Below are 25951 nucleotides of genomic sequence, written 5' to 3' on the forward strand. Positions count from 1 at the left end.
CTGCTCCTGACTTTCTAGACTTCTTTCTCCGTGATTTCCAGTATCTCCTCATCCTGGAGGCTGCCTTCACTGCAGTGATCCAATAGCCTTCTCACCCTGAAAGATACCTCTATAGTCTATAGTCCCTTCCTTTTCTTTGTTCTCCCCCTCCACCCCCTCCATTTTTAATCTTTTGTCAGGAGGAGATCACAAAACCACTATGAGCTTAGTACAAATTTAAATAACAAAATCTCTGGTCAGCCCTTACTGCACCAAGATGGACATGTTATTCCTCCCGAATTGCTTTACTGTCTCACTCTCTCAGTATTTGTTTGACACATTCTTATCTTTCTTTGATCTTCCCATGACATCCTCCCCCCTCTCAGTTGAGGACCACGTCTACTGAGCTTCTAAGGGGATTTTTCTCAGGTAAAGGTCTGACCATCTCACTTCTCTGCCCACTGAGTGTCAGGGGCTTCTTGTTACTTCCAAGATCCAAAATAAAGTTTTTTCGGTCATTTAAAACTCTTCACAATCTGACTTTTCTTGCTTTCCATTCTTACACTTCACTCCACATACTCTCCGGTCCAGCTGCAGTGGCCTGCTTGTTGCAGTTTTGACAATAGAATTGCACCTCCTCTTTTTGTACCTTTGAAATAGCTATCCTCTGTGCCTTCTGGTCCCTCACTTCCACCACATGATTTCCCTGGCTTCCTTCAAGACTCAGATCAAGTCTCATCTTCTGTAGGAGATCTTTCCTGGTGCCCCCATTGCCAGTGCCTTTCCCTCTCAGATTGCCTTCCATCTATTCTGTATTTCCCTTCTATATACAGTACATAATTATTCACGTGTTGTCTCCTCCATTACAGTGTGAGCTCTTTGAGAGCAAGGTCTGTTTTTTGCCTTTCTTCGTATCATAGCACTTAGTACATATTAAGGGAGCATATAGTAAGTACTTGATAAATGCTACTTGACTGGCTAATTCAATTTTGGTGCTGTTAAGAGAGAGACAGTTTCTAGGACCAGGAATGTGTTAGTCCTGGTATATTGTGCCCTCCCTGTTCAGACCACCTCTGGTATATTGTGTTTAGTTTTAGGAACCACATTTTAGTATTTTAGTAATAGCTACTTAGTTTAAAACAATTCCCATGATCTGAGAAGTAGAGCACACTCATGATTGGTTTGTTTGCATAGGTTTTATTTAAGGATATGCTTGGATAGAAATTAGCTGTCTTAAGGTGACATTAGCAGCAGCTGCTGTTCGTGGTGCCCCTTTCCTACATGGTGATTATTCTGGGGAATACAACAGTTAGCAGAATTTTCTCCATACCAATCAAAACTACTATTAGAGCTAAGGAACCTGTCTCCCGAGGAGACTCTCCATAGAGTGGTTTCTGGTTTAAATAATGATTCTATTATATAAAGAAGACTTTGGTTGAACTTGAGCCATTGCAGATGGTATTTTTTGTTGTTTTCTCCACTCTAAGGACAAATACTGAGCAAGGTTCTGGGCTTGAGTGACATATAGTCTGGGTGGAACTGCCACGTTTCCTGGTCTTCCACAACATAATGAGTTAGAGAGCATGGCATGCTTTTCAGATTGGCATAGTAGGAGGAACAGCTAACATACTGGATAACAGTGTTATGGGCAAGGCTTAACCCAGGCTTATATAGTAATTCAGGCGTTGCAGTTAAAATACACTGAGTCACTCATAGAGCATAAAAATAATTTTTAAAAAACACTTTACTAAGTGAAACATTAAAAGAATCAAATTCTAAGTTAAAAGGATACAAAATATTACTCTCATTCGTCCATCCCACCCCTTCCCCAGAGACTCTCAGGACAGTTGTCCCACTTGCTGTCAGAGCTCAATATTCTCTGTATTCTGTACTCTGTATGCTGTACTCTGTACTGTATTCTCTATAGGAAGTTCCTGCTTGGCTAGGTCTTTTTAATATTCAGGTGGCAAGGAACCAAATGGCCTTCCTGAACCTAAAAGGACCACCAGTATATACTGCTAGAACTGCTGTGTAAGATGCCAGGTGGGGTTCCTGAGGAGGCAAAATAAATGAGAGCAAGGGGCCCGGATGAAAGGGAAAGGGAAGAAAGGACTTCTGGACAAACTGACTGCCTGAATGAGAGGTACGCCTCTCAGCTCCCACATATCTACTTTGACAAAGCCCTGAAGTTGGCACCAGACCAAATAATCAAGAATTCTAACAAGAAACTACAATAAGTGATACCTTCCAATCCAACTTGCACAAAAAAGCAGCCAGAACCAAGTTTCTTTAGGATCTTGCTATCAGTTTGTACAATTTTCCCTTAGCAAGTTACTCCCTTCTCAAGGCTTTTCATTGTCGCCTTTATTTGGCTATATGAAGACTGTTAGTTGATTCATGAAACCATTAATTTGTTGGATGGGCCTTACATAGAAAGAACACCATGCTATCAGTCAGGACACATGGTTCTAACTGTTGTTTTGTCAACTTACTATATGTTTGAAGAAATTATTAAAGCTTTTCACATGTAAAAAAAGTGATAATTCCTTCCCTTTCTAACCTTGTGGGATCTTTTGAGAGTATAATCAGATGTTAGAATTGAAACCATTCGGAAATCTTTGAGGAAAAAATGTGTTAATATATTTATGTATGCAGTGTACATTTATGATGGTTTCTTTTCTTTGTAGCTGTAAATGGACAAATCCTTCAGTTTAAACTCTCGGACATTGGAGAAGGGATTACAGAAGTGACAGTTAAAGAATGGTAAGTTGACTATACCTTTTTCTTGAAAAAACTTAGTACTTATAAGTGAAGATAGTTGTTTGAATAATTATAAACAGGGTTCATCTTTACATTAATAATGATGATAGCTAACATTTATATATTGCTTACTGTGTGCCAGGCACTGTGCTAAGCACTTTACAACTATCTCATTTAATCTTCACAACAACCCTGGAATTAGGCGCTGTTCTTAACCCCATATTACTTATTAGGAAACTGAGGCAAACAGATTATATGACTTGCCCAGGGTCACACAACTAGTTAGTGTCTGAGGTCAAATTTGAACTCAGGTCTTCCTGACTCCAAGCCTGGTACTCTGTACCACAGAGCTGCCACCTGTTATAGAGGAAATAGCCTCGTCAACTGTGAATGTATAGAACTAGTTCCAGCAATATGTTGTTGTTTAGTCGTGTCCAACTTTTTGTGACTTCATTTGGGATTTTCTTGATAGAGATACTGGAGTGGTTTGCCACTTCCTTCTCCAGCTCATTTTATAGATGAGAAACTGAGGCCCAGGGTCAGACAGGTAGGTAGTAAGTGTCTGAGACCAGATTTGAACACAGAAAGATGGATCTTCCTGACTCCAGGCCTGGCACTTTATCCATTGCCCTGCCTAGCTGCACCATCCAGCAATATGCTTGGTAGCATAAAATAGCAATTTGATGTAGCTATTTGAAAACCTGCCTATTGTGTCTGTCCTTTTTTATTTTCTCAAACATTTTCTTCTCTATGTATTCATCTTTACATGCTCTCAATCCCCATAAGGTAGAAATGAACCCCTGAGAAGTTGTGTCTAATAACAATGTAGCTATTCCAGTATTTTTGAATAAGCATTTATGAGGACCTAAGACTTGTACTCACACTTGATGTTTATAAATTGTGTAATAGTGAAAAAGTTATTAAAGTCTGTGGTTTAGCCTATGCTGAAATGACAACTAGTTTTGTTTTACCTTGTACCTGACAGAGTTTGTTTATATGATAAAATTGTAACTAATCGTCTTGAAAGTTCTATTTAGATGCAGAAATTTCCACTTAAACGTCATCTTTCCCTCTCTCCAAAACGTTCAATATAAAAAAAGTAAAACAAAACCTACTTCCTCAACTCAACTCATTTGCTGAGGATGCCACAATATGGAAATAGAAAACATTTGAAAAACTAGATCACTCCCACCCCCATGGTACCCTGCTGTCCTAATTTTTATTTTTGTCTGGAAAGGTGAAAACTCAAAATGAGCATGGAGTATGTAAAATTGGGAAGGGACTAGATAGGAAAGATGGGTTTGTTGAAAAGATTCTACAATTGTATAGTAAAGGTCACTTTTTGAAAGTTTATAGGCATAAATATAAGATAAAAAGAAGTACTACTTTGCATGTATATCCATTGAAGCCATTTTTTTAAAGATATCTTAGGATCAAAGAATTTAGAACTTGAAGACAACATGGAGGTTATCAACTTCAACCTATTTTACAGATGAGGAAACATATATAGTAGAAAATATTAATTTTAAGAAAGATTTAGGTTAATTAATGGATACTTGGTTTTGAGGTCAATTGGGGATGTTTGGGATATAGTTGTAGATTTCTTGGGTTGATGTGGAGGATATCCATAGTCTTGTACAAACTAACTATTCTCTCAGAGACAGAATACAAAGTGGGATAGCTTATCAACCTGACATCATATAGCATGTATATTATTAGGATGTTTTTATATTTTAATTTGTATAATTTTATATTTTTCCTTTTAGGTATGTAAAAGAAGGAGATACTGTGTCTCAGTTTGATAGCATCTGTGAAGTACAAAGTGATAAAGCTTCTGTTACCATCACTAGTCGTTATGATGGTATCATTAGAAAACTCTACTATGATGTAGATGAGATTGCCCTTGTGGGGAAGCCATTAATAGATATAGAAACAGAAGCTTTAAAAGGTATTGTAAAGTGTGTTTATCCATTTTGTAAATGTATAACTGCTGTCTTTTTCCGTTGTCACAAGACCCTCAATTAATTTGATTGTTTTTAAAGATGCTACACAAGTTTGTTTTTTCAAGTATCTTTTACACTTTTGGTTGTGTTTCACCTAAACAGAAAAAATTAAAAAGGAACTTCTGTTATATAATTCATAAAATGATCAGTTAAGTTTCTGGTATGCCATGTCACCACTACTCAGAAAAGCATGTGCTGATGTATTAGCTGGAGGTCAGATGTCCAGCAACTTTAAACATCTCATCAGCTGATGATGACTTTAATAGTCTCTTTCACAATTAAACTAAGATAAATGAGAAAAGTTATAGGAAAGAGAAGGCATTTCTAGTTGGCAGTGTCTGCTAAGCTCTAGTTCAGTGCTTTATTTAACCCCTATTCTGCTTATGGCACCATGGTGTAGGTACTGGTGATGAAAAGACCAAACAATCCCTGCCCCAAGAAAATTAAGTCCCACTGAGGAGATATAGCATGTATACAAGCAAGTCTATAAAAGTCTACAGAAAGTAATTTCTGAAGGGACAGAATGCAAAAAAGTAAAGAAAAAAGAATGAAGAGGGCAGTAAACCAAAATAGAAGCAGTAGTCATGGAGATGGCAAACAGCAGACATTGTAGAAGAGTTAAACGACAAGAAAAAAACAACAAAGGAAAATGACAACAGCTCTGCAGCCTGGGTGAGGTGAGAAGGGCAGAGAGCATCTCTCCGGTGTGGGACTTCAAAGACCTCGTTGAGTGGTACTGCCCGCACAACATCCAGAGATCAGCTGGGAGTGAGAGGCCAATTTGATCCACTCATTTCAGTAGCCTCTTAGGACACAACTGTATTCTGGTATAGTTCAGTGGTAACTAATATACTTTTAGTTCATGGCTGCAGAACAGAGCTAGCTGTATTGTACAAAAAAACCTACAATAGGAGTTCCAGGCTTATAAAAGGCAAAAGAGCAGGAGGTATAACAAAATTGTGCTAATGTTGGGAGTGAGAAAAAGTACTTAATAATTGAATTGTATCTTTAAAAAGAGGAATTGAGCATTTGTACAAAGCTTAAAAAGTAGAAGCATAGGAAAATCTTGAAGGAGGGGGGTTAGTATGATAATGGTTTATTCGTTAAGAGCATAACAGTGCATGCTAGCTACTAAGTGCTAAGGACTGCAGACACAAGGACAAAAACAGTTTTTTGTCTTTACAATATTGTTGTCATTTTTTGTTCTCCTTACTTCACTCTGCATCAGTCCATATAAATCTTCCCAAATTCCTCTGATACCATCTCTTTCATCATTTCTTACAGCACAGTATTAATTCCATCACATTTTTATAGCCACTTTTCAATTTATGGGCACCCCTCAGTTTCCAATTCTTTGCTACCACAAAAAGTGCTATAAATATTTTTTATATCCTTAGCTTTATTTTATTTAGGATTAATCCCTCCCTTAATCTACCCTCCTTCCAAATCCCCTTTCTCCTTTTCTACTTTCTCTCCTATTTCCATGTTGAGTGAAATGTGTTTTTCTACCCTACGTACTAGTGTGTTTGTGTGTGTGTGTGTGTGAGTACGTGTGTGTGTATTCTTTCCTCCTTTAGTGCAAATGAGAGTGATGTTCAAGTGTTGGCTATTCCCCCAATGCTTTCTCCGTGTTAGAATAGCCTTTTCTACTTGTGCACCCTGATTATGTGAGATAATTTCCCCTAACCTTCTCTCTCTTCTTTCCTAGTTTCTCCTCCTCCCTGTTACATTGTTCTTTTAAGATCATTAAGACATAACAGAACCCACTCCCAGGGCTTCTTTCTGATTAGATTCCCTCTATGAGACCTGATAATAATAAGGTTAAGAAAAAACACACGTCACTTCCCCATATTAGGATGTAAACAAATTATTTCGTTCCTTATGATCATTCATATTTATCATGCCATCTCTTTCCCCCCATACTTCATTGCTTCTTATACTTAGTTCATGCATTGTTTCTTCTGGCCCAAGTTTGGTTCTTTTTTTCCCATTTTAGTTCAGTTGTCATCAGACTAGATCCAAAGAATTAGCAAAACACAGTGAGATACAAACAATTGGATAAAAATTATTTGAGCTTTGCAGAACTAAGATTAATGAGTATATAGGGACATATGTTTCAGTTCACAAAACAGCTTAACTGTCTTATAAAATCTTGCCTTTTTTTGTTACTGGAGATAGGTATGCATTTGGAGGCTGGCTAATTATTTGGGGATATTAGGAAAGAAAGTAATTCCTGCTTCAGGTATGTTTTAGATGAGATAATAATATACATTAAACCTCCAAAATCCTTTGCAGCAGTGTATCAACAATTTCTCTCATTTAGGACCGTGCTGTGAGCAAAGAGAACAAAGAAAGTACTTTATCAAGTAGTAATTATGTTTTATGAAATAGCTAGCAGTGAAAATGCTAATGCTTTTTAGATGGCAGGGAATCTCCCTATGCCCTTTAGCACTTTTTTAACCATAGATTCCCTATTAATTTGTTGTATAGATGGGAAGAGTCCCTGTTAAGGTTTCCAGAAGTGGTTAAGGGCTGGCCAACTACTAAGCGCCATTCTGCTTACTTAATAACTGACTTGGACATCATATTAGAGAAAATTTGACTATTACTTATCTGGCAGGTTCTTAGACCCTTTTCTCCTGTGTATGTGTTACTGATGTATATGTTATTGATTCTTTTTAAAAATTACTTCTACTTCCTCTCTATAGAACCCTGAAATACAGTCAAGCCATTTATAGCAGAATATTGTCCATGCCTATAAATGTTTGCCTTATTCTGTACCTATGTAACACAACTTCTCCGCTAAAGATGTAGAAGGCAGTATCAGTGCTCTGGAGGCCCATTTGGACACTGATTGGTCAGAATTCTGAAGTCTTTTGATATTGTTTTCTTTCACATTATCAAGGTCTTCAGGCTTTGGTTCTGCTTATTTTGCTCTATATCAGTTCATATAAGTTGTGCTAAGTTTCTCCGATTTCCTCACTGATCATTTCTTATAATACAGTATTTCTTTACTTTCATGTACTACACTGTTCAGCCACTTTCCTTCAAGACCTTAGTGCTGTACTTGGTAACAGAATTCACTGTGGTGTTGTAAAAAGAACATATAGCCTCATATTAAAAGCCCATATAGTAATGGAGGAAAAGCTTTCTATCAATTAGAGCAGTCCAGAATTGGAATTGAATGCCTTGAGAAGTGGTTGCTTAACCCTCCTTCAAGGTCTTAAGTAGAAGCTGGATGCTTACTTGGGAGTGTTATTTTTGGGGTGTTCTTTTTGGATGTAGGTTGGCCTGCATTCCTTTTGGGTATAGGCTGACTGATGAGTTCCCTTTTAACTTTGAATTGGTGGTACTATGATTCTTTTAACTGGTAACTTGGGTTGTTGCAGGATTATTACTGAACTAGGTAGCTTAGTTTAGTCTAGGTAGTTTCAGTCCTTGTTCTGCTATAAAACTGTGTAATCTTGAGATAATATGTCATTTAACCTGTGTGTTAACTTCATCTTTAAATGGAAATAATAATTATTTTTTCTGTATATATTTTATTTAATATTTTAGTTTTTAACATTGATTTTCACAAGATTTTGGGTTACAAATTTTCTCCCCATTTCTACCCTCCCCCCCATTCAGAAATAATAATTCTGCCCCATTTTGTAGTTTTGGGGAAAAAAAAGTATTTTTGAAGCCTTTTGAGATAACAGTATTACAGATAAAGTCCATTTATAATGTATAGTCACAAAAGAAAGGCATGAAGTGAATTCTTTGTCTCATAGGACGTAGTCCTTAGTATTTTGTGGACTTGGTAATAATGAATTATTATTGAGAAATTATCCTGTATAACATGTTTTATCTGGTCCTTGTCCATTTAATAGCAACACTGTAGCAAAAGTACCCAATTCAGTGTAGTTTGCATTGGAAATAAGAAAAGGAAGATGAGCTGAGCCTTTTATAATTCTCTCTTCAGCCAGTGAGTAGCAATACATCTTTTATCTGACCTATTCCCACAAGGGACATCTAACAGAACTATTAAAATTGTCTACCCTACCCACACAAAGTATAAAAGTGATATGTACATCAAATCTGCCCTCTTTAAAGACCTTTTTTCATTTACTGTTTCAATATAGAGAGTTGGATTTCTGCTTGTGTGAGTAGAAAAGACAGAAGGGCAACTTTTGGCTCAATATTAAGGAAAACTGCATAACAAATCTAAAGCTGGAACATGTATGGTATTTAGTGAATTCCTTATGACTGTTTTTCTGGAGTTTGTGTTTCTTCCTATTTTAAGATACCCTTCTTAAGAAAAAACACTCATCCCTGTTTCTTCATCTTAAAGATAAAACTTTGTTGGCTTCATCAAACTAAACATTAGACTGGGAGTCAGGAGATCTTTGTTTTAGGCCTGGCTCTGTCACTAACATTAGTCTTCTTTTGCTCAATCACTGATTGACTTAATAACAGTTTAATATATCATTCACAACATGTTTTAAGCAGTTATATAGAGTACTAGGTGAATATATAGTTACATGTGGCTGTTTATCTTGAGGTTCATATTTTTCCTTTAAATTATTTGGATCTTTTGAAGAAAGTATAGGATTATTAGCCAATAATCAAAGACTCAGAATTTTAAAAGTAGAAGGGACCTTAATGATCATATAATACAATTTCCTAAATTTATATGTGAGAAAACTTGAAGTTATAACCTTAGTCTGTCAGATTTTGATGAATAATAATAATGCTTGTCTAAATTAAAATGACTACATAATTAGTGAAATGAGACCCATGACTAGAATACAACACTGGAAGAGGCTACATCTTAATCAAAAGACTCAAGAAAGGTAAAAAGGGAGCAGAGTAGAAAAAGATCTGGACTTCAAGTCAGGAGAGACCTGAGTTCAAATCCACTTAGCTGTGTCACCAGAGGCAAGTCATCTAACGTCCGCATCCGTGAAATGTTAGTTATGATATCTGTAGTTCATGCTTCATAGAACTCGTATGAGGCTGATACAAGCTAATATACAGAAAGTATTTTGAAAGCTTTAGAGCAGGGATTCTCAACCTGGGGTCCCTAGCCCTGAAGGGGTCTGTGGTTAAACTTCGTGAAATCTCTGAACTTGGATGGGAAAGCAATTGCATCTCTATTTTCACCAACTTCTAGTTGAAACTTAGTATTTATTTCAATTATGAATTTAAAAAATAAAATAACATTCTAAGAAGGGTTTTATAGCCTTTATCAGACTACCAGAGAGATCACAACACAAAAAAGTTAAGAACTATTATTTCTTAGCATTAGGAAAGTAACAACTTGTTAAAAAAAGATAAATTTCAGGAAGGATATATTTGAGTGTAAGGTTTAAACAAACTATACATTTGGGAATTACGTAAATTTTAAGGCCCCTTAAATGCTCTTGTAGAATTATATCCATCTATTTAGAAATGGATTTCATAGAGAGTTTGATTTCAAGCAGCTTAGATTACAGTTTTATTCATGTCATTATTGTATCATGTCATTCATGTACTGTTTTTGATACTTTGAAGATGGCAGGGCTTTTTTGTGTGTGCCTATTTCATTTTCAGCACAGACTGGCAGACCTACAAATCTTACTTATGACTAATGAATTTAAGTAAGCACCTTCCTGTTTCAGAGGCTTTCAAAACCCCAATGTATTCTAAATCAAATTATTTTCTAAGATTGAATTATGAAATACAGAGTATAGCTTTCCTTGCCCTCAAAGTGAGTATTCTGTTGGGTTAGGGTGGGCATGGGCACAAAAATTAAATACAAAAAGTATCTGCAACGTAATTTCCCAGGGGATGCCCCTAGTAACTGCAGGGATCAGGATAGGCTTCATGTTATTAACTTTTTTTGTAACATAGACACCTTTGGCAATCCGGTAAAGTCTATGAAACCCTTCTTAGAATAATGTTTTAAATATATAAAATAAAATACATAGGATTACAAAGGGAAATATGTTATATTGATTATGAAATTTTTTTTAAATTTCACAGATTTCAAGTTAAGAATCCCTGATTATAGGAGGTAGCATTTGAGCTAAGCTTTAAAGGAAGCTAGGGATTTCTATTAGGTAAACATGAAAAGGGAGTTCATACCTGGTATTTGGGCAGCCTGTGGAAAGACACAGAAATGGAAAATGGGATGTCTTGTATAGGGAACATCAATAAGACATTTAGATGGACTGTAGAATGTGTGAAGAAGAAGAATATATGGCAATCCTAGAAAGATACACTGGAGCTAAATTCTGAAGAGCTTTAAGAGCCAAACAGAAGAGTTCGTATTTTGTGTCACAGGCGAGAGAGTGCCACTGTAGCTTCTTGAGTAGGGGAGTGATATGGTCAAACATTGTCAGGCTTATTATGGGTCTCATGCAGCCAATTATATGGTCTGTCTTTTAGTTCCCAGAGATATTACCATTACTCATTAAAATAGCTGTTTAAGAGCAGGGACTGTCTTTTCCCTCTTTTTGTATCCCCAGTGCTTAGCACAGCACCTGACACATAGTAGGAACTTAGTAAATGTTTGATCTTTAAAATCTATTATACTAAGATTATAATTTAAAGTTTTCTTATGTAAGATAAGGGAGGTGTACATATGAGCGCTAAAATTCTATGATTCTTTAAATATTGCTGACAGTCTTTTTTCCCCTTTATGGTACATAATTTATCGATAGAATATTATTCTCATTTTACAGATGGGAAAACACTGAGGCAAAGAATCATTTAAGGTATAAAATCTAAATACATATTATGTCAGTCATAGAAACATATAGAATATATAGAATCTTAATTCCCAGTACATCGATTTAAACAATTTGCCATGTTTTCTTCCTTTGTAATGCAGATTTGACTTTTTTGCCATATTGCAGATTGCATTCCTGTCTTCATTCTTAAGTAGTCTGGAAATTTGATGGAAATGCTACTATAGTTTTCCTAAACCTGTCTGAAGTGTTCTGGCTGTGGAAAGGCCCATAATTATTTGACATATACATGTTCAGTTACAATTGTGGCACTTAAAAGCTACAAGCACAAGCCTTAAAGAACTTTCAGACCTTTACAAGTTGAAATATCATTATAATATCATATATTAATTATAAGGAAGATACAATAAAGTTCTTTCAAGATGATATAGTATTGATCTTAGAGTCAGGAGACTTGGATTCAAATTCTGGCTCAGTGCTTGCCTTGAATCTGGCATCTAGCTGCTCATTTAACTTCTCTGATCTGTAGTTTCCTCATTTGCAAATCACCACATCACAAGGTTGTGAGGAAAATATTTTGTAAACCTTATAGTGCTGTATAATTAAGTTGTGATGGTGGTATTACGTTCCAGAGTGGCTCATAGAAACTTTGATTAAATTATTTAGTTCTCCACAGTAATGATACTATAAAACTAATGTTTTTTTCCTAACCTCCATTATATAATTTGTAAACTCCATGTCACCTCATTTATCTGGCATGAATGGGGAATGAAATGTTCCACATAAAAGAATAAATAACTGAAGCATGTGCCCTTTTTATTGCCAAATTATCATTTATTTTTATTTTCCTAGATAGATGTCTCTATACTTTTGTAACTTACTAACAGATGGTATGGAACATAATTTAACTTCCTGATGATAAATGTTTATCATTATGAACGTTAATTATTGCATTGTTGTTCTCTTTTGACTTGGTGAGTTTTTCTTTCTCTTCTGTCATTTTATTAAACTGTTGTCTTGTGTACAAGTGAAATTGCTCTATCCCTTCTCTTCTAATTTGTTGCTTTTAATCTGAACCAAGATAAATAATTAAATGATTAAAAAAATTTGAAAGAGGAGTAAATGTTTTTACAGATGTTTCAGAATAAATGCCCTTTTGGGGGGCGGGAGGAGGGAGGAAGAAGGAGGAAAGAGTCCTTAATTTCAGGTTCATAACTGTGTTCTAGAAGGTTGATGTTGCCAGTTAGTTAATTGTGTTCTGGAGGCTAAGAGGAGTTTGCTCTTGCTGAATTTTTAAGAAGGTGATTCTCTTTTGAAATTCTAGCTTGGTGTTAGACAGATCTTTCCCCATTAGTGTTTTTCTGTATTGTCCTGGCTGCATTCTTTCTATGCAACAACTTCTTGATTTGATTTAATCAAAATTATCTATTTTAACTTTAGTGTTTGCTTTATCACTCATTTTGTTAGGAATCCTTGCCCTAATCATAGCTTATTTTTTATGGTGTTCTCTTTTTTATCCAGGTCACATTGTGATTTGGATTTTCACAAATATATTAGATTTCACCTCTCTCTCCCTTTAGGGCCACATCTGCCAGATTATACTGTAAATTTATCTTTGGTGAGGGGGCAGAGCCAAGGGAGCAGAGCAATAAGAAGAACTGAGGTGGGATACCCTCCATAAATTCCTCCAAACAGACCTAGAAAAGAGTCACAGTGAGTCATTTGGCCAGTCCAGGTCAGCATAGGGAGACAGATAGAGAGTTCTATAGTTACTGGGGATGGGATCAAGGCAGGAGCATGCTTTGCAGGGCACTCCTGGGAAGAGGCTATGCACCAGTGCAAAAGGAGGTTCCAGACCACCTCATGGCTCTACCAGAGCCACCCTGGAGTACCACAGTGGTGGCAGGTGCCAACTGGGAGGTTGCCCCCAATCCAGTTCTGAATCATAGATCCAGGGTGGAATGATAAGGGAAACTGAGCACAGGGGTGGTATTTCTGAGTAGGGACACCTTGGACAGCATAAAGAAGGAAGTTAAGAAGCCAGTGGTATGGTTCAGAACCCAAGCTCAGAGCAGGGTCTCACTTTCTGCATCAAGCCCAGCTTATTATTATTATTATTGTTTGTCCTTTGTTCTTGAAGAGGACCATGACATGGGGAAGGTGATATCATGACTTGCAAGTGAATTAGATTTAAGTGAGGTAGGGCTATGCACAGTCATCAGCCTCATTCTCTCTTCCTCAGCCATCTGGATCCAATGGCAGGATATAGATCAGGACTACTGGAGATGGCCCCCGATACAGTGGAAAACCTTGGCCTTTTTAAAAAGTCTTTCCCGGTCTCAGGTTGTCTGAGGCAACACCCATTCAGTGATTAAGGCTACATAAAGAAAAAAAAGCAAAAAATGAGGCAAAAAATAGTCAAAAAAATCAGTCTGGGAGGGGAAGACTCTCAGAGTTTCTGGCCAAAACAGAAAAAAATTGCTATTACATTCACTCTGAGCCAGGCATTAGAACCCAAAGAGTGACCAAGGCTGACTTGGGCTGGAACTTATGTTGGCCAATCAGTGAGAGTCCGAGTGATTTAGGTTTAAGGCATAGTCCTTAAAAAAGAAATCTAGCCTGTAAACCCCAAGATATCTTGCAAGGTTTCAGCAATCAAAATTTATATTCCTTTGGGCAGAATACCTGCAGGTAAGGGTATGATTCCCTATGTGGATGAAAGGAGAGGAAGGAAGCAAAAAGGAAAGGAGGGAAGGAGCTGTGTTGCCAACTGGAACTGGCCACTTGGGTCCCCAGTGGGACAGCTACTACTACTCTTCATAGGTTGTTATTTGTCTTTGTTCTTGAAAAGGACCATGACATCGGGAAGGTGAAGTCATGACTTGCAAGTGAATTGTATTTAAGTGAGGCAGGGCTGTGCACAGTCACTAGCCTCATTCCTCCTGAGCTATCTGGGTCCAGTGGCAGGATATAGATCAGGACTACTAGAAATGGTCCCTGATGCAGTGGGAGATGGCCTTTTTAAGCTAAGATCTTTCCTAGATCTCAGTTTGTCTGAGGCAACACTCATTCAGTGATTAAGGCTAAGTAAGAAATGAGGGAAAAGATGGCCTCTTTTACGTCCTCAAAAAAAGAAAAATCACTTTGGGAGGGGAAGACCGTCAGGGTTTCTGGTCCAGCCTGTAGAGGGATAACCAAGGTGGGGATCCTGGTTCTTGTCCTTCATTCTTGAAGAGGACCAAAATGACACAACTATGTTAGAGTCAAGTTACAGTATCCAGCTGTGGCTTATCAGACCAGTATGAGCTTGGAATGCTTTACCACAGGTTGAACATAATTGTCCATGTGAACATTTGGGGTGGATTCTCTAAATTTGTGCATCTCGAGTTTCTTTGAGCTACTTCAATTCCTCTTTGCTCATAGAGCACAACACCTTTTTTAAGGTAGGTATGCTATGCTGGGCATTCCTTTGCCAGTGTCTCTCATGTTATGCAGTCAACTCCAGAGTTCTTCAGAGTGACTTTGAGAGTGTCCTTGTATCGCTTCTTCTGACCACCATGTGAGTGCTTGCCTTGTGTGAGGTCTTTTAGGCAATTGTACATTGCATTCAAGCAACATGGCTAGTTCATTGGAATTGTAATCTCGACGTGAAGTTTGAATGCTTGGCACCTTAGCTCAAGAGAGGACCTCAGTGTCTGGTACCTTATCTTGCCAGGTGATCTTTAGAATCTTCCCTAGACAATTCAAATGGAAGTGATTTAGTTTGCTACATGGTGCTTGTAGACTGTCCAGATTACACAGGCGTACGACAGTGAGGTCAGCACAACGATTCTGTAGACCTCCTGTAGACCAAAGGGGAGTCTACAGATCTTCCACTCTGAACCAACAGAGCTTTCCAGGTGGCTAATAGGTACAGAGTCCAGCAGTAGTCTGCTCTTTCACAGATCCAAACAGAAACTTGCAGAGTTCAGACTGGGAGCAGCAGTCAGACTTTGCCTTGTATCACTTTGGGACCACCTTTGGGAAAACTTGCAGATCCCTAGCCTGCCCTGAAGATCCTGGAACAACCCAACACTCATTAACCCAAGAAGACAGCAAAAAGACCCATATCTTCCCTCCAGAAGTATAGCCCAGCCCAGCTCTAACACCAATTCTAAAGTCAGGAAGTGGGTGGAAAGCTGGATAAACCAAAAAAGAACCCTACATAATGATTTATTATGTTGACAGAAGCTCAGGATACAAACAGAAGAGAAATACTCCAAAACATCTACAAACAATGCCTTGAAGAAAAACATTCAAATATGGGGAGATGACATGTTTCCCCTCTAAATCCTATCATCTTCAGGGTTCATAGGAGTCCAATTAGACAGGGCCTCACTTAAATCTAATTCACTTGCAAGTCATGATATCACCTTCCCCATGTCATGGTCCTCTTCAAGAACAAAGGACAAACAATAATAATAATAATAAGCTGATTCTCGTATCTTAATTATTGTAAGAAAGAAGGGGAAGAGGAAACACTTGGGAGGAAGGGAAAAGAAGGTTAGGGAAAATTATCTTACATAATTAGGGTACACAAAGAGATACCTATACAAAGGAGAAGTGGGTGGGTGAACAGCTGACACTTGAACCTCACTCTCATCTGAACCGGTCCAAAGAAGGAAGAACACACACACACACACACGCACACACGCACACATTTGTATCCAGAAACACATTTCACTTAATAGGGAAATAAGAGGAAAAGGAGGGAGGGAGAAATTAGTAAGGGAACAGATTAAGAGAGGGATTAGTTATAAGCAAAACAAGCTCTAAAGATGTACAAAAATATTTACAGCTCATTTTGAGGTGTCAGAATGGGAGTCTGAAGAGGTGTACCCATAAATTGGAGAAATAGATGAACAAGTAATGGTATATAAATTTGATAAATACTATTTTGGTTAACGGCATCATGAACAATCAGGATTCCAGAATACTGATTATGAAATATGACTGTCCCCTTCCTCGTGGAGAGAGAAAGGACTGAGAATACAGAATGAGACAAAAAATTTTTGGATACGGACAATGAGAAAACTTATTTTGGTTGACTATACATGTACCAATATGAATTTTTTTCTTATGTTCTCAATTGAGAATTGGGGTGGGGGGGAAGTTAAGAAGGTAAGAAGGTGAATCTTAGCTGAATAAAACAAAAAATATCTAAAAATTTTTAAAAAGAAAATGTATCTTTAGTAGGAAGTATGACTACTGCTTTGATGATTTTTCATTCTTTATGAAAATATGTTTAAGCCTTTCTAAAATATTAAGCTCTACATTTAAAATTAACTCATAAGAAAGAAAAGTCTATATATTGTAATTCTAGAATCATTCTTAATTCATAAGGCTTTATACCAAAATCAGATGTGATATATCTGATAACTACAAATGCATATATAACATGAATGGACTTTTCCCTCCAGCTAGTAATGCCCCTCCAAATTACTTTGGTTTTGTTTTGTATATAAGTAGAATGGGTTGACGCAGTAGATAGTGGTTTCTTCCTCACTAGAGGTCTTCAAACTGAGCCTTGATTACTACTTGTTGGATATGTTGTAGAGGGGATTTCTTCTTTCTATATGTCTGTGTACTTATTTACACACGTGTTTTTTTTTCCAATAAAATGTAATTTTTGTCTTTGTCTCCCCAGTGCCTGGCACATAGCATTTTAAAAATGCTTGTTGGCTGATTGATATAACTCCCTCCTAATTGCATCTTGAGCTATTTCAAAAGTCAGTAGGAAAAAAGATAAACATGTCAAAGTGATAGTCTTGAAAAATGGGCAGCAACAAAGTATTTTGAACTATAGGTATGCATAATGACTAGAGAAAAGATGTAGTATGGGGGAAGAGTGCTGGATTTGGAATCAGAAGAGACTCAGGTTAGTTTAGCCCAAGGGTGGGGAACCTGCAGCCTTGAGGTCATATGTGGCCTTCTGGGTCTTTGGGTGTGGCCTTTTGACCAAGTCCAAGTTTTATAGAATAAATCCTTTTATTAGGGGGGTTTGTTCTGTGAAGTTTGGATTCAGTCAGAGGGCCTTACTTGAGGACCTAGAAGACCACATGTGGCCTTGAGGCTGCAGGCTCCCCACCCCTGGTTTAGCCTAAAATGTCAAGTGAGTCAGGTCTGATACTGCTGAGGTGTGACTGTGGCCAAGTCACTTCTCTTAGCATTAGTTTTCTAATCTGTAGATCAAGGATAATGCCTATTTCACTAGATGGTTTTAAGAATCCAATTAAAAGTCCTTTCTAAACCTTTAAAGCTCTATGTAAAACAGCTGTTGTTATTGCTGAAGATCACACTGATAATAAATAGCCATTTCCCCGAAATAGAAGTCTGTCTTCTGGCATCCATTGATGTCATATGATTGCAAATCATGGAATACCATATCCTTTGACAAATTAAAGTTTCAGGTCACCAAAAAGAGAATGATACCCAATGTGGGGCATTTATAAAAGTGTAGCATCTGTTATGAAAACTCAGAATGACTGAAGTTGGTAAAAAAAAAAAGCTGAGTATGATAAAAAGGGATTTTTAAGTTATATTGAGGAAAAGAAGGGATTGCACCACTGCCCAGATTGGGTAAAAAAAAAAAAACATGGCAGAGGAGACAGAGCTTCTCAACTCTCATTTTCCTTCTCTTTTTTTCTGCTCAGGAGTAGACAGAACAAGAGACAGAACAAAACTGGTTAATAAAGGTTAGTACTTAAGATCAGTAAGTAGATAGTCAGTGAGCACCTAACTGCCCTTAATCAGTTCAAGACGCCTGAAGATCTGGGGTGTTTAGTGGACCGCAAGCTCAGTAAGAATCATCAGTGTGCCACCATTGCAGACCAAAAAAAAAAATTCAATTTCTGGTTACATAAAGAGAGTCGTGAAACTATAGAGGTAATAATTCTGCTGTATTTTGCCTTGGAGACACCACATCTAGATATTCTGTTCTATTTGTGTATGTGTTCTATTCTGTGTATTTTAGGAAGGACATTGAAAAACTGAAATGTATTCAGGTGAGGGCACCCAGGATGGTGAGGAACCTTCAATTCATGCAGTATCAAAAGTAGTTGGGAATGCTGGGGATATTTAGCTTGGAGGAGAAAATTCTCAAAGTGACATGATACCCCCTTCAAGTATTTCAAGGGCTATCAATTGTACAAGGTAACAGATTTGTTCTGCTTGGCCTCAGAAGACAGAACTAGGAGCATCAGGTTGGAGTTGCGTGGAGGTAGCTTTAGGTTTGAAGTAAGGAAAAGCCTCCTAACTATTAGAAATAACCACAAGTAGAATAGGTTGACGCAGTAGATAGCGGGTTCTTCCTCACTAGAGGTCTTCAAACTGAGCCCTGATGACTACTTGTTGGATATGTTGTAGAGGGGATTTTCAGAGTCTTCTTTCTATATGTCTAGCCACATCATTCATAGTCCTCATTTCATATTATGTTCAGTTTTAGAGTTAGGAAAATATATCAGAAACTGCTTTATGTGCAACATGTATTGTCAGTTTGTGGAAGATAAATTTATTTTTCTCCTTTGACTTGTAACTGATACTTTAATTTAACACAAATATATACACAATTTTCCTTTATCTGTTAATAGGCATCATCAGAATCCCCTACTAGTACTATGAAGTACTTCCTTTTAGAATGTTGTTAATGCTGTATGCTTAATTTCTGATAGGTAGTAATATGTTTTGCTGTTATCAAATACCCAGTTTTACATTTATGTATTTTTTATTTTTATAGAAAAAAATACAAATTTGTATTGATATTCATTTAATATTTTTAATTGGTGCAGTCTTGTGCCTTATTTCCAGATTCAGAAGAAGATGTTGTTGAAACACCTGCAGTGTTTCATGATGAACATACTCATCAGGAGATAAAGGGCCACAAAACACTAGCAACTCCTGCAGTTCGTCGCCTTGCCATGGAAAACAATGTAGGTTCTCCCACTAATTTTTCTGTATGTATTCCTACTTTTTAAAAAAGATGGTGTATTTCTGTTACTTATTTCAGGGAGAAGTTTGAGGTCCTACAAGGCACTGAACAATTTTCCAAGAGCAGTCTAGACCACTTCTACTTACTCAGTTTGGGGCCTGTTTAATTGTTCATCTGTAGCATCTATCTAAGGTCTATGTGTTAATGGACCTATTTGTCAATGTGTCATTGGGCTTTTTTATCCAACTGTATATGATAGTTTAGATGATACGAATTCTTCATCCACTTGATTTTTCCTGTGTGGATTCTTGGGTCAAATTCTTTTCAAAGTTGGAAGGAACCTTAGAGGCTCCATTTAAATCCAACCTATAACTGAAAAAGAATCCCCTTTATAATGTAACAAGTGGCTATAGTTGTCCGCATGTTGTTTCTCCCATTAGAATATGAGCTCCTTGAAGGCAGATTATGTCTTTTTTCTTTTCTTTATGTCTTCAGCACTTAGCACAGGGCCTGGTACATAGTAAGGGCATAATAAATGCTTGTTGATTAACTAGCTGGCCAACCAGCTTTTATTTGAAGACCTCTGATGAGGGGATCACCCCTTATTTTCTCAAGTAGTCCATTCTACCCTGAGATAACATCTACCCACTGCTGCCCTCTGAGGTCAGATAGAACATTTCTACTGTCTCTTTCATATGACAGCTTTAGCTATTTGAATACTACTTTCATGGTCCCTCCAAGGTTATTAATTTCCTTACTAATGTGATGCCCGGAGTTGAACACAATACTTCAGGTATGATCTGACCAATGCAGAATATAAGCCATTCACTTTCTTAGACAGTAGCCCACTATACCTCTTAATGCAGCCTGTAATAACAGTAATAAAATGTTTTTATCATATAATATTAATAATAATAGTTTTGGCTGTTTTGTATCAGGAATACTTCTGCCACTTGAACACTTTGCTGGGCATCCTACATGATAGTTGTAAACACCTTTGGTGAGCAGAAGGCTCCCTATTTTATGCCTAGCTTGATAGTAATGATTAGGGTCATTGGACAAAATTTTTTCTCTTTCATTTTTCATGAGATCTTGAAAGTTGCAAAAGAAACCCTCCAGCTTCATTATCTTTTTGCACTCCTGTATGTGAATAGGTATTCTCCATTCTTCATTAGTTCCTCTAGTGCTTTTCAGTATTCAGATTTTGGTAATGGAAATTTATATTTTTTTTCTTACATCACCTCCTGTCCATAAATTGATAAATTACATTGCACATTTAGTATCATGGAATATCACACTCTCCAGAGAAGCAAAATTTCAGGTGATCCAAAAACCAGTGGAAGGACACATAGTAATCATATGTAAGCTGTAGCATATTGCCAATGAAGAATGGAACTCTAGAAGTCATGTAAGGTATCATCAAAAAGCTATATGACCAGAAAATGTTCTGGGAATTTATGAAGAGAGAGGGAGGGATAGCTCATGTGCTCTATTGATGTCTAAATAAGGCCAGGAATATGATAGGTGGAATACCTCTAGAGGATTTATGGGAGAACAAGTACAAGAGTTGTATAAAATAAGAAAGCACAGATGGCTTGTGGTCTCTTACTGTTAGAGGTACTATGTAAATGGATAAGACCACTGAAGTAAAGTATCAACCAATGATCATTGAAGTATCAAAATATTCTATAAGACATATTGAAATACTATTTATTAAGACCTATAAATCAGCGTAATAGAATGATAGATGGGAAGAAGTCAAGGATATAACAAAAGAATAATTTTTTCTTGAAAAAATTGCTAGAAGAATAGTGGGAAATGAGGAATGATAACTATTCACATGAATATAATTCTTTATGGTTTAGTGACAGTGAATTCCTTGCTTCAAATGAGCTAGAGATGCCTCATTATGTCTGATTTACAGTTATTTAGTTAGTAGGTTTTTTTAATTTAGGAATTATTGCCTGTAGAAATGGGTTGTAGTATTTGAACTTAATTTGTCTTACCACAAATAAGTAGAGGAGAATACCACAGCTAATCTGTTTGTTGAAGTAGTAAATGATTAGAAATTATCTACCTAGAAGTAATCTCATAGTTCCAAATCTTGACATTTGATTTTGTTTTTTTTTTTTTAAGAAAAGCTAAATCATGAGCATTTAAACATAGCTTTTAAAATTATTTAAGTTCGCAGAAAATAATTTACATAAATCCAGATATCCTGTATGGCTGTAAGATACGAAGTAACCATAGTTTCTGAAGAATTAAAGTTGCAGCTAACCCAAAGGCTCAAACAAAATGACATATGTAAAAATGCCTTGCAGACTTCAATGTAAATGTCAGTCATTATTAGTATTACTGAGGCCCATGTGTGAGTTTCAGTGCATCAGCAGCAGTGAGGCCCAAGAGATATGTTACTAGAAGAAGTGAGGTATCTGTGCAGTGAGAAGGTATAATGGAAGGATAGTCTCTTTGCTCCATTAGTGTCTATGCAGTGTTAGCAGATTTAAAAGAATGCCCCAAGCATGTTAAATGGACACTTTGTAGAATATTTACAGGAGAACATGGACAAACATGTTACAGGATAACATGTGCATGATGAAAAGGTGAGTGTGATCTGCAGTGTTGGAGGTAGTACACACATTGATGCATAGATTCATCCAATTTGTGACAGGATGAATACAATTTTTGTCTTTCAAGGATAACTTAGTCCTTTGAAAAACATTTCATATGGGAGGGGGAAGAGCCAAGATGTCAGAGAAAAGGGAGGGACTCTTCTGAGTTATCCCAAAATCTCCTCCAAACAACTTTAAATAATGCCTCAAAATAAATTCTGGAGCAGTACAATCAAAAAAGGACAGGGTGAAACAACTTTCCAGTCCAAGACAATTTAGAATATCAGCAGGAAAGGTCTTTTGTACCAGAATAAAAGTGGAGCACAGCCTAGTGCAGGCCACACCCCAGGAAACCAACAGCAGGCTGTGAAGGTGACTGAATCAGCTGTGGAAGCAGAAGGTTCCAGGACTTTAGCCTATAGATGGTAAGAAGGTTGGATAACAGATCAGCAGGAGGCTCCAGGGGTCCCTTTGCTGGCACTGGGTGCAGATCTGGGTCCCTGTCCTAAGTTGTCATTCCAGGATGAGGAAGAACAATAGCATGCCAGAGTTTGAAGTTGCAGGGGAGCAAGGACTTTGGTTACAGTTCCAGGGTGGAAAAGAGTGCTTGTGCTCACACACAGATCAGAACACAGGCCAGGAGAGTAGTAAACACACTTCTCTTTAGATCATACCTCCTTGGAAGAACTGAAAATGTACAGACACCCCAGAATTAGTTCCGAAAACTTACACAAAAAAACCTGAAGCTTGAGACAGTGCCTCTTCCACCCTATGAGCAGGGCCCAACTTCATCATAAAGTTAATAGTCAAGAAATAGGCTGGAAAATGAGCAAACAAAAAAAGAATAAGACAATAGAAAGTTACTATGGTGACAGAGAAGATCAAAATACAAACTTGAGAAGACAGCAAAGTCAAAACTGCTACATCCAAAGCCCCAATGAAAAATGTGAATTCGTCTCAAACCCAAAAAGAATTGCTGGAAGAGCTCGAAAAGGATTTTAAAAATCAGATAAGAGAATTAGAGGAAGAACTGGGAAAAGAAATAATTCAAGAAAATCATGAGAAAAAGAGTTAACAGCTTGGTAAAGTAGAATTGGCAAAATGTAAAAGGAAGTACAAAGCTCACTGAAGAAAATAATTCCTTAAAAATTAAAATTGGACAAAAGGAAGCTAGTGACTCCATGAGACATCAAGAAACAATAAAACAAAACCAAAAGAATGAAAAGGCAGAAGAAAAATATGAAATATCTCATTGGAAAAACAACTGACATGGAAAACAGATTGAACAGAGATAATTTAAAAATTATTGGACTTCCTGAAAGCTATGATCAAAAAAAAGAGCCTAAACATCACCTTTCGAGAAATTATCAAGGAAAACCAGCCTACACTGATCACCTCGTGAAGGAGATCCCAACATGAAAACTGACAGAAATATTATAGCTAAATTCCAGAACTCCTAGGTCAAAGAAAAAAATATTGCAAGCATCCAGAAAGAAACAATTCAGCTATCATGGAGCTACAGTCAAGTTAGCACAAGATTTAGCAGCATCTGCATTAAAGAATCAGAGAGCTTGGGATATGATATTCTGGAAGGCAAAGGAGCTAGGATATCAATCAAGAATCACTTACCCAGCAAAATTGAGTATAATACTTCAGGGGAAAAAAATGGATATTCAATTAAATGGAGGACTTTCAAGCATTCCTGATAAAATGACCAGAGCTGAATAGGAAATTTGACTTTCAAATACAAGACTCAAGGGAAGCACAAAAAGGTAAACAAGAAAGAGAAACCATAAAGGATTCAATAAGTTTAAACTGTTTACATTCCTACATGGGAAGATACTTGTAACTACTAAGAACTTTCTTGTTATTAGGGTATTTAGAAGGAGCATACACAGACAGAAGGCACCAGGTGTGAGTTGAATATAATGGTGTGATATCTAAAAAAAATTAAATGAAGGGGTGAGAAAAAGGAATGCACTGGGAGAAGGGGGAATGGAGAAGTAGAAGGTGATAAATTGTCTCACATAAAAGAGGCATAAAAGAGCTTTTACAGTGGAAAGGAAGATGGGGAAAGTGTGTGTTGGGCAGGTACTACTTGAACCTTTCTCTTATAAGTATTGGCTCGAAGAGAGAATAAGTCAGCCGGGCATAGAAGTCTATCTTACCCTTCAGGAAAGTAGAAAAGCAAGGAAATAAAACAAGAATTGGGGGGTGTAATAAAAGGGAGAGCAGATTGGCAGAGGCAGTAGTGAAAAGCAGAACACTTTTGAGGATGGAAAGGGGTAAAAGGAGAAAGTACGGATAAATGAGGGAAAACAGGATTCAGTAAAACACAGAGTAATCATACCTTTGACAAAAATTTTACGGCAAGTTTCCCTGATAGAAGCCTCATTTCTCAAATATATAGGAAACTGAGTCAAATTAATAGGAAATGAGAGCCATTCCCCAGTTGATAAACAGTTGAAGGATATGAACAGGTAGTTTTCAGGAAAGACAAAGTAATCAAAACTATCTATAAAATACCTATGTGATATAAATATCTACAAAATAAAACAACATAAAAATGCTCTGAATCACTTTGATTAGAGAAATGCAAATTAAAAAAAACTCTGAAGTACCATTATATACCCATCAGATTATCTAATATGACAAAAATGGAAAATGAAAAATGTTGGAGGGAATGTGGGAAAATTGAGACACTAATGAGCTGTTGGTAAAGTTACGAACTGATCCATCCAATCTGGAGAGTAATTTGGAAGGCTATAAAGCCATGTATATGTTTTGAATCAGCAGTGCCACTACTAGGTCTGTATCCCAAGGAGATCAAAGAAAAGGGAGAAAGACCTATATGTGCAAAAATATAGCAACTCTTTTGTGGTGGCAAATAATTGGAAATTGAGGGGATGCCCATCATTTGGGGAATGGTTGGCTGAACAAGTTGTAGTATATGACTGTAATGGAATACTATTGTACTGTAAAAAAATGATGAGCAGGATGCTGCACATGTGTAGCCTATATCAAATTGTTCACCTTCTCAATGAGAGGGGAGAGGAGGAAGAGGATTTGGACCTCAAAATTTTAAAAAGGAATGTTAAGATTGTTTTTACATGTAATTGGGAAAAATATTAAATACATTTTGAAGAAATAAAAACATTCATATAAATGAAATAGAGGTTAAGACTGAGGAATTGATTCATAATATTAGCAAGAATGTAGTCAGTTATTTCTCTACTCACATTAATGTAGACAGAATAGAATTGTAGTTTAATAGAAATACCTTGCAGAGGCAAAAAGAAGCAAGGAGTAAAGTGGACTAAAAAAATCATCTCTTTTTTTTTTTCAAATTAAGCCATAATATCTTATTGATTCAAGAATAAATAATATAAATGTAAACATTGTAAACAATATACTTCTACTGAGTAAAATTCTGGAGTTGAAAGGCATTAAAGTATAGTTAAGTGTATTTGTACTATTAGTATCTAAGTCTCATTCCTCTTCAATGAGTGAATGAAAGCATTTATTAGGCATTTTCTATGTGTCAAGCTCTATGCTAAGCTTTGAGGCTACAAATAAAAAAGCAAGACTGTCCCTGTTCTCAGGGAACTTACATTCTAATTAGATATGACAGCACAAATGAGAGAATTCAATTATAGAACAGAAAGAAGGGCCTAGTGGTCCAGGCCACCAGGGTACAATGACAGAAGATGGCAAAGCCCAGGGGTTCTTAAGGTTCAGCACCACAATGACATCACTTAGACTTGTTCCTTTATGCCTACAATAATATACATTGGTAAGATTTTATGCGGTTTGACAATAGCAAGAGCATTGGATTTTAATTCAGAGGACCTAGGTTTGAATCCTGACTCTGACCTTGGACACATTGGACCATCTCTCATGGCCTCTCATTCATGATCT

General features: G+C 36.9%; 1 protein-coding gene across 2 annotated transcripts in view; it reads left to right on the forward strand.

The window, feature by feature from the left end:
* The window catches only part of DBT (dihydrolipoamide branched chain transacylase E2), a 61415-nt gene that overhangs the window by 13694 nt on the left and 21770 nt on the right, over nucleotides 1-25951 (forward strand). Inside the window, exons 3-6 of one of the 2 annotated variants that reach the window (XM_036767418.1) lie at nucleotides 2667-2742; nucleotides 4506-4687; nucleotides 18148-18189; nucleotides 19301-19422. In XM_036767418.1, the coding sequence (XP_036623313.1) occupies nucleotides 2667-2742; nucleotides 4506-4687; nucleotides 18148-18189; nucleotides 19301-19422 (422 nt within the window). The remainder of the gene's footprint in view (nucleotides 1-2666; nucleotides 2743-4505; nucleotides 4688-18147; nucleotides 18190-19300; nucleotides 19423-25951) is intronic. The other variant, XM_036767419.1, reaches the window with a different exon arrangement.

This window comes from Trichosurus vulpecula, chromosome 7 (assembly GCF_011100635.1).
Source record: "Trichosurus vulpecula isolate mTriVul1 chromosome 7, mTriVul1.pri, whole genome shotgun sequence".
Lineage (NCBI taxonomy): Eukaryota > Metazoa > Chordata > Mammalia > Diprotodontia > Phalangeridae > Trichosurus > Trichosurus vulpecula.